Genomic DNA, 9836 nt, shown 5'->3' with positions numbered 1-9836 from the left:
TGAAGCCTTTATAGACGATCGTTATGACAATTTGCTTTGAAGGGATCTCGTTAAGAGTTAAGTTTTGGGGACCTGGTCAACAGGGGATAGTTCGTAGATCTTAACTACTGCAGCTATTCTGGAATCAGGTGCTACCGTGACCGTTGTGTGTTGTCAATGGCTTAAGGTCATCATATCTCATGCTCTAAGATCGACGCGCCTTTCCTCTTGGTATAACGGTGTCTCACGGTAACCACGACAACGCCGACGGCGAAGGAAGATACGGTAGAAGTGGCGCCCAACGTGGGGCTCGAACCCACGACCCTGAGATTAAGAGTCTCATGCTCTAAGATCGACACGCCTTTCCTCTTGGTATAACGGTGTCTCACGGTAACCATGACAACGCCGACGGCGAAGGAAGATACGGTAGACTGTGCAAGCTTCATCATCTTAGAGTAATTACTGCAACCCACATCCTCCTGAATCTGTTTAGTATTCATGCCTTGGTCTCCATCTTTGTTTTTACCGTCAACCCTTCCCTGCAATACTAAATCGATGATCCCTTGATGCCTCAGCATGTGTCCTACAAACAGACCCCTCCTTCTGGTCAAGTTGTGCTACAAATTGCTCTTCTCCCCAATTCTATTCAGTATCTCCTCATTTGTTACATGATATACCCATCGAATCTACAGCATTCCTCTCTAGAACCATGTTTTGAAAGCTTCTGTTCTCTTCTTGTCTAAACTATTTATCGTCCAATTTTCACTCCCATATGTGGATACACTCCATACAAATACTTTCAGAAACTACTTCTTGACACTGAAATCTATACTCGATGTTAACAAATTTCTCTTCTTCAGAAACGCTTTCCTTGCCATTGCCACTCTACGTTGTATATCCTCTCTACTTCGATCATCATCAGTTATTTTGCTCCCCAAATAGCAAAACTCATCTGCTACCTCAAGTGTCGTATTTCCTAATCTAATACTGTTGTCGTCACCTGATTTAATTAGACTACATTCTATTATCATTGTTTTGCTTTTATATCCCCCTTTGAAGGCACTGTCCATTCCGCTCAGCTGCTGTTCCAGCTCCTTTGCTGTGTCTGACAGAATTTCAGTGTCATTGGCAAACCTCAAAGTTTTTATTTCTTCTCCCTGGATTTTAATACCTACTCAGAATATTTTTTTGTTTCCTTTATTGGTTGCTCAGTATACAGATTGAATAACACTGGGGAAAGGTTTAACTCTGTCCCACTCTCTTCCCAATCGCTGCTTCCCTTTCAGTCCTTCACTTCTATAACTGCCATCTGGTTTCTGTACAAATTGTAAATAGCTTTTCACTCCCCGTATTTGTCAAATGCCACCTTCAGAATTTCAGAGAGTATTCCAGTCAATATTGTCAAAAGCTTTCTCTGAGTCTACAAATGCTACCAATGTAGGTTTGCCTTTCTTTAATATATCTTCTAGATAAGTCGTAGGGTCAGTATTGCCTCACGTGATCCAACATCTTTACGGAATCCAAACTAATCTTCCTTGAGGTCGGCTTCTAACAGTTTTTCCATTCGTCTGTAAAGCATTCATGTTAGTATTCTACAGCTGTGACTTATTAAACTGATAGTTTGGTAATTTTCACACCTGTCAACACTTGATTTCTTTGGGATTGCAACTATTATATTCTTCATGAGGTCTGAGGGTATTTCGCCTTTCTCATACATCTTGCTCACCAGATGGCAGAGTTATGTCAAGGCTGTCGGTAGTTTCAGTGGATGTTGTCTACTCCCAGGGCCTTGTTTCAACTTAGGTCTTTCAGCACTGTCAAACTCTTCATGTAGTATCGTATCTCCCATTTCATCCTTGTCTATGTCATCTTCCATTTCCATAATATTACCCGCAAGTACATCACCCTTGTATGGACCTTCTATAAACTCCTTTCATCTTTTTGCCTTCCCTTCTTTGCTTGGAACTGGTTTCCCATCAGAGCTCTTGATATTATTACAGGTGGTTCTCTTTTCTCCAAAGGTCTCTTCAGTATTCCAGTAGGCTGTATATGTCTAACCCCTAGTCATGTACGCCTCTATGTCCTTAAATTTGTCCTATAACCATCCTCTTCCTTCTCTCTTCCTCTTCCTTCTCTCTTCCTCTTCCTTCTCTCTTCCTCTTCCTTCTCTCTTCCTCTTCCTTCTCTCTTCCTCTTCCTTCTCTCTTCCTCTTCCTTCTCTCTTCCTCTTCCTTCTCTCTTCCTCTTCCTTCTCTCTTCCTCTTCCTTCTCTCTTCCTCTTCCTTCTCTCTTCCTCTTCCTTCTCTCTTCCTCTTCCTTCTCTCTTCCTCCTCCACCTGTCTCCCTCTTCCTCCACCTGTCTCCCTCTTCCTCCACCTGTCTCCCTCTTCCTCCACCTGTCTCCCTCTTCCTCCACCTGTCTTCCTCTTCCTCCACCTGTCTTCCTCTTCCTCCACCTGTCTGCCTCTTCCTCCACCTGTCTGCCTCTTCCTCCACCTGTCTGCCTCTTCCTCCACCTGTCTTCCTCTTCGTCTTCCTCTTCGTCTTCCTCTTCGTCTTCCTCTTCGTCTTCCTCTTCGTCTTCCTCTTCGTCTTCCTCTTCGTCTTCCTCTTCGTCTTCCTCTTCGTCTTCCTCTTCGTCTTCCTCTTCGTCTTCCTCTTCGTCTTCCTCTTCGTCTTCCTCTTCGTCTTCCTCTTCGTCTTCCTCTTCGTCTTCCTCTTCGTCTTCCTCTTCGTCTTCCTCTTCGTCTTCCTCTTCGTCTTCCTCTTCGTCTTCCTCTTCGTCTTCCTCTTCGTCTTCCTCTTCGTCTTCCTCTTCGTCTTCCTCTTCGTCTTCCTCTTCGTCTTCCTCTTCGTCTTCCTCTTCGTCTTCCTCTTCGTCTTCCTCTTCGTCTTCCTCTTCGTCTTCCTCTTCGTCTTCCTCTTCGTCTTCCTCTTCGTCTTCCTCTTCGTCTTCCTCTTCGTCTTCCTCTTCGTCTTCCTCTTCGTCTTCCTCTTCGTCTTCCTCTTCGTCTTCCTCTTCGTCTTCCTCTTCGTCTTCCTCTTCGTCTTCCTCTTCGTCTTCCTCTTCGTCTTCCTCTTCGTCTTCCTCTTCGTCTTCCTCTTCGTCTTCCTCTTCGTCTTCCTCTTCGTCTTCCTCTTCGTCTTCCTCTTCGTCTTCCTCTTCGTCTTCCTCTTCGTCTTCCTCTTCGTCTTCCTCTTCGTCTTCCTCTTCGTCTTCCTCTTCGTCTTCCTCTTCGTCTTCCTCTTCGTCTTCCTCTTCGTCTTCCTCTTCGTCTTCCTCTTCGTCTTCCTCTTCGTCTTCCTCTTCGTCTTCCTCTTCGTCTTCCTCTTCGTCTTCCTCTTCGTCTTCCTCTTCGTCTTCCTCTTCGTCTTCCTCTTCGTCTTCCTCTTCGTCTTCCTCTTCGTCTTCCTCTTCGTCTTCCTCTTCGTCTTCCTCTTCGTCTTCCTCTTCGTCTTCCTCTTCGTCTTCCTCTTCGTCTTCCTCTTCGTCTTCCTCTTCGTCTTCCTCTTCGTCTTCCTCTTCGTCTTCCTCTTCGTCTTCCTCTTCGTCTTCCTCTTCGTCTTCCTCTTCGTCTTCCTCTTCGTCTTCCTCTTCGTCTTCCTCTTCGTCTTCCTCTTCGTCTTCCTCTTCGTCTTCCTCTTCGTCTTCCTCTTCGTCTTCCTCTTCGTCTTCCTCTTCGTCTTCCTCTTCGTCTTCCTCTTCGTCTTCCTCTTCGTCTTCCTCTTCGTCTTCCTCTTCGTCTTCCTCTTCGTCTTCCTCTTCGTCTTCCTCTTCGTCTTCCTCTTCGTCTACCTCTTCGTCTACCTCTTCGTCTACCTCTTCGTCTACCTCTTCGTCTACCTCTTCGTCTACCTCTTCGTCTACCTCTTCGTCTACCTCTTCGTCTACCTCTTCGTCTACCTCTTCGTCTACCTCTTCGTCTACCTCTTCGTCTACCTCTTCGTCTACCTCTTCGTCTACCTCTTCGTCTACCTCTTCGTCTACCTCTTCGTCTACCTCTTCGTCTACCTCTTCGTCTACCTCTTCGTCTACCTCTTCGTCTACCTCTTCGTCTACCTCTTCGTCTACCTCTTCGTCTACCTCTTCGTCTACCTCTTCGTCTACCTCTTCGTCTACCTCTTCGTCTACCTCTTCGTCTACCTCTTCGTCTACGTCTTCGTCTACGTCTTCGTCTACCTCTTCGTCTACGTCTTCGTCTACGTCTTCGTCTACGTCTTCGTCTACGTCTTCGTCTACGTCTTACTCTTCGTCTTCGTGTTCCTCCTCTCTTCCTCCTCCTCCTCCTCCTCCTCTCTTCCTCCTCCTCCTCCTCCTCCTCCTCCTCCTCTCTTCCTCTTCCTAATATTGAATTCCACTTCCCCACCACTATTAAACTTTCGTCTCCCTTCACTATCTGAATAATTTCTTTCATCTCATCATTCATTTTTTTCAATCTCTTCATCGGTGGAGCTAGTTGGCATATAAACTTGTACTACTATGGTAGGTGTGGTCTTTGTGTGTATCTTGGCTACAACAATGTGTTCACTATGCTGTTTGTAGTAGTTTATATGTGCTCCTATTTTTATTCATTATTAATCCTACTCCTCCATTACCCCTATTTGATTTTGTATTTGTAATTCTGTATTCATCTGACCAGAAGTCTTGTTCCCCATGTCATCGAACTTCACTAATTCCCACTATATCTAGCTTTAACATATCTATTTCCATTTTTAAATCTACCTTCCTGATTAATGTATCTGACGTTTCACTTTCCAATCCGTAGAATGCCAGTTTTCTTTCTCCTGATAACGACATGGTCCTGAGTTACACCCACCCGGAGATCTGAATGGGGGACTATTTTACCTCTGGAATATTTTACCCAAGAGGATGCCATCATGATTTAACCACACATTAAAGCTGCATCACGTAAGCAAAAATTATGGCCATAGTTTCCCCTTGCTTTCATTTGTCCGCAGTGCCAGCACAGCAGGGTTCTTTGGTTAATGTTACAAGGTCAGATCAGTTATTCATCCTGACTGTTGCCCCTGCAACTACTGAAAAGACTGCTGCCCCTCTTCAGGGACCACACATTTGTCTGGCCCCTCAACAGACACCCCTCCATTGGGGTTGCACCTACCGAATGGCTCTCTGTACTGCTGAGGCACACAAGCCTCCCTACCAGTGGCAAGGTCCATGGTTCATGTTAGGTCCACCCCTTCATGCCGATCATATTTCCCACTGGCAGTGTCATTTTTCATCAAAATAATGCATCATTTCACAAGGCCACAAGTGTGATAGAATGGTTTGAGGAACACAGTGGTGAGTTCCAATTGATGTGATGGCCACCCAACTCGTGAGCTGTGAACCTGGTCGAACACATTTGGGATGTGATTTAACATAACTTCAGAGATCATTCCCCCTTTCAGAATTTATGGGAATGAGGTGACCTGAGTGTACAGATATGGTGCCAACGTCATCCAGTGATCTACCAAGGCCTCATTGCTTCCATGCTACAATGTCTCCCTTTCATTACCTGTGCCAGAGGTGGACATATCAGCTTTTAGATGAGTGATGATAATGTTGGGGCTGATCAGACTATGTCAGTTACCATTATTGAAAGAAGATTTTTTTTTTAGTGATGGTGATAATTAAAGTGGCACATGAAGTTCAGCCAAAAAGCACATGCTGCCCATGACCCCTGCATGGTTCACCCTCCAGTACACCTTTAAGACACCAACTGTCTGTGAGATCCACTGCTGTTCCTTTACACCCAGTTCGGCTCCACAATGCCCACTGGCACCATGAGCTCAGAGCTGTGAGAAGTGACATCTGCCTGACACATGGGGCTGGAATTCAAAGAGGGAGTGCACCATGGCTCAACCTTCCCCACCAAACCAAATTCCCCCTTCCCTACCATTCAGGAGCCCTTTACTTCTGACTCTCCTTCGACTGTGTAATGTGCATGCATGAAGCTTTACTTTTGTGTAAATTCAGAACCAGAAGGTTTACCAGGCTCACCACCCTGACAATCTCACAGGGTCCCAAGAACTGAGGAGCTATCTTGCTAGTGCCCCAACTCCCATTTTTGAGCAATATTAGGGTTTCAAACTTGCACTCTGTCCCCAACCTTTACACTCAATCATTTAGTCCCTGATTGTAGCAGATGGCTAGCTTGTAATGTTCAATTTTAGTATTTACCCAGCCTAGCTCCACTTGTGCTGTGTTACTGCTAGGGTGACTTGTTCTGGAAGCAAGTCATTGATTGAGCACAGGTTGACAAGAGGAGAATTGGCCAGATGTGCTAGCATAAGGGATACTGGAGTAGCCTCCAGGGACATGAGTTGTGCAGTGTAAAAGACAAAATTGAGCCATGGTACTGACATGTCCCACTTCGTCTGAACCTTGCTGTGAATTGTTAGTGCAGAATGTCATGAATAGCTGGGAAACAAAAGCTAACAAGCATCCTGGGTGGCCTGTAAATAGAAAAAATTCATAAGACATGCTGGATAGCTACCAGGATGGTCACTCCTCTGCTTGGAATGAGTAAAAAAAAATAACGAGAAAAGTCATCTATGATAACTAATAGGTGCCTAATACCCCCACACACATGAGGAAGTAGACCTATATAATCAATAAGAAATTTATGCATCAGGCATTCCTAATGGGTAGACTCTAAAAGCCCCATGAGGGAATTTGGGTTGATCTTAGCTCCCTTATTGCTCTCACTCCCCCACCAACCTCTGGACATCCTTATACAGGGAGGACAAGGTGACATGTTGAATGACCTTGGCCCCCACCAACCTCTGGGCTTCCATACACTTGGAAGACTAGGTGATGTATGGTCTGATCTTGACAACAGTTTTATAAATGCCCAAATGACTGCCTAAGAGGGTGTTAATGAAATAATGAGCCAAAACCTAACTAAGAGCTTGATTGTCAGTCTCAAAACAAAATTCCTGGTGTTCCAAATAAATTCTGAATTTCTCAAGGGCAAACAAAACCACCAAGGCTTCCCATTCATGCATAGAATACTCCATCCCCGCAGATGAAAATTTCCAAGATGCATAGGTTATAGGGCATCAACCCGCAACACCTCCTCTCCCATTCTGTTCCTGCAGGAGGACACCTGCCACTTTCTATTCCAGAAGAGTTAGGTGTCTGTCTGCAAGAGGAACAGGAGCTCAAAATTGGGTATGGCTAATACTAGTGGGTTGCTAAGTGCCACCTTAATCACTTCAGAAGATTCTGAATGACTTTCATCCCATTTGAAATTTCTTAAATCGTTAAGGTGTCCCAGTAATTTAGTAAAATTGGGCACAAAATTTCGAAAAAAATTGTCATGCCTTTGAAGTGTGTCACACCTTTCTTATTTCTAGGAGCTGGAATTTTTCGCAAATCACTAGTTTGCTCCTGGTCAATTCTAATGCAATAAGAGTCAACTAAGATGTCCCAATAATGAAACCTATGTGCCAGTGTCATTTTAGATGGTTTCACAGTAAGTCCCACCTCCCTCTGATAAACCAGAACTGCCTCAAGATGTTGCAAGTGTTCAGACAGACTAGAATTGTAAATTACCATTCCATCTAGCTAAATACAGACACACTTGAACATGAAATCACCAATAACAAAATCTAGAAGGCAAGACATAATGGCAACCAAACGGCACCCTGTTAAAATCGTAGAGGTTCCAATCTGTACAGAAGGCAGTGATATGCTTGGAATCCTCTGTTAACATGATCTGATAATAAATAAGATTGAGATCCAGGACAGTAAAATACTGAGCCCGACTGAACCAAGTAAAAGAATTATGCAGTTTGGTAAGTGGCACAGATTCCAAACCTATCTTCTCATTAACTGCATGATAACCCACGACTGGATGAAAACCCCACTGCTGCCCGTAGATACTGAGAATATGGCAGAAGCATAGGCTGAGGTTGAGGGTCTGATGACTTCATCGAACAACATATTATTAATTAAAGCACATATACATTTCGTCTTTAATTGAGAAAGCCTGTAAAGATCCTGCCTCTCTAGAATGTCTGTAAACAGAGTGATAAACTCACAATAACAGAGAACTCAAGCAAAAATATTGGTTTTGGCAGCTGCTGTTCTATCCCTTCAAAACTGTATTTCTTGAAGAACTTGGCAAACTATTTGGAGATCAGCTGTGAATTGAATAACAGCATCATGTCGCTCAACCCATCTCATTTGACAGTGTGAGTGGAGCAAGTGTTTTAGGTGAGACTCCTCAAGGTTGCAAACCGCTTGCTAGACACTGTAAATAACGATTCTACTTCTTCAATAGTACCAAGTGAGTTTCTCACACTTGCAACTTCGCAACTTCGCATCTGCGAGAGACAGCAAGGTTGAGCTGATGACCTCAACGTGGTGCTACTTGCTCGTTGATAGCTTTCTTTAATATTGTAGCCACAGTTCCTATCAATTCTGACATACTAACTGAGCAACCATCACATTCTATACCCACACAGTTCTCCAGGGACAGAGAAAGGCTTTCCATTCTCCCTAGAATCGTTGTACTTAAATACTTCAACAGTAACAATACGCTCTTCATGTTGACACTCTTGAGATTCATCATGAATGTTTCCACTACAATCCTTATCTTCATTGATACTTGCAGCTAAACTCAATTGGGCAATGTGCGCTATGTCCATAGTCTCATCAAAGATTATGGTGTAATAATGAGAGTCTTTGATTTCCTCCAGTAATCCCGATAACATCACTGTTTCACAGCATGACTTAAGTTCGTTACACATTGTTTTACGTATGGAAGTGGCATTTGCTTTAGTGGTTTCAAGGTGATGTTTTAGTTTCAAGTCTCCAGCGACAATTCTAAATCTTATAAGAGCTCTAAAGTTTCCCGTGTTACTCACTATGCTTTCACGATCATTATCGTTTTCTAATATACTCTCATCATCTGTGTGCCCCTGTAGGGGAATATTTTGCTTTCCATGAAATATGATTCTTTTTATTATAGGTACAAGATGGTCTGTTTCCCTTATGCTTTCCATTCTGTGTCTTGACAATTGATTTATGACCTCAAGTTTGCGTTCCTCGTGTTGCCAAAATAATCTTGCACCTGTTGACACTTCAACATGGTGCTTGAGCTGAGAGTGAGTCTCAGGGTCACCATCTTTACCAAGTTCGGCAAACTTTGTTAGTGGTTCAGTCACAAGTTTCTTGGCTATAATGGATTTCTTTCCTCCAGCCATATTATTATTCACAAAAATTGAACAGTAAATCCAAAGAAGTCCCTTATTGACTTGTGAGAACACCAGCCATGGATATTGTTCAAAATGATTATCGTGCACATGTCTACATTCAACCGGAACTCCCTTGTTGTGCTCAGAAGTAGGAAAGGCATAACCATTTCCAGGTTTTCTTGGGGCTGCGAGAAGCTTGTGTTTTATATCAGCACTAATATTTCCTGATCCTAATATATTCAAATAATTGCCAATATCCATAGGATTAAAGGAATCAGTCGATGAACTTTATTGTGGAAGTTTCGATGAAGTGCTGGGCTCTGCTTTTACATCTGGTGGTATTTTTGTGGCTGAATGGTGACCAGAATCATCAGATGTTTCTACTTTTTTTCTGTGTTACATAGTGATCCATTTTATTGTATTGGCAATCTATAATTACTTATTTCTAAAAAATAATTAATTTAGCCACTGTTTGAGTTTATTGTTCATTTTTGAACTTATTTACAACTAACTACGAGATCAAGCTATACCTGTTGTCGTCACAAGTGACACAGAAGTTTTATTGATTTTTGATAATACGGTTGGGAAATAGGGATATAAATTAAATTTTAGTAAGGCAATCAATCTCGATCGCAAAATGTTTTATTGCTGGT

General features: G+C 43.2%; 1 protein-coding gene across 1 annotated transcript; it reads right to left on the bottom strand.

Annotated features, from left to right (window-relative positions):
- Positions 1-2074: 2074 nt before the first annotated feature.
- LOC126212613 (golgin subfamily A member 6-like protein 22) lies at positions 2075-9192 on the bottom strand. Its single transcript, XM_049940043.1, has 2 exons — positions 9060-9192; positions 2075-3771 (listed from the first exon to the last, which is right to left on the bottom strand). The coding sequence occupies exons 1-2, from the start codon at positions 9190-9192 to the stop codon at positions 2075-2077; spliced, it is 1830 nt and encodes a 609-aa protein (XP_049796000.1).
- Positions 9193-9836: the final 644 nt, after the last annotated feature.

Source organism: Schistocerca nitens, chromosome 11, assembly GCF_023898315.1.
Source record: "Schistocerca nitens isolate TAMUIC-IGC-003100 chromosome 11, iqSchNite1.1, whole genome shotgun sequence".
Taxonomy (NCBI): domain Eukaryota; kingdom Metazoa; phylum Arthropoda; class Insecta; order Orthoptera; family Acrididae; genus Schistocerca; species Schistocerca nitens.
Note: the sequence above shows the minus strand (reverse complement) of the source record. Positions and strands in the feature narration are given on the sequence as shown.

Excerpts from the sequence above, each read along its gene's own strand:
- LOC126212613 (XM_049940043.1), bottom strand. The coding sequence starts at position 9,192 with ATGGCTGGAGGAAAGAAATCCATTATAGCCAAGAAACTTGTGACTGAA. Across the intron at positions 3,772-9,059 it reads CCATGTTGAAGTGTCAACAG|ACGAAGAGGAAGACGAAGAG; the intron begins GTGCAAGATTAT and ends ACGAAGAGGTAG.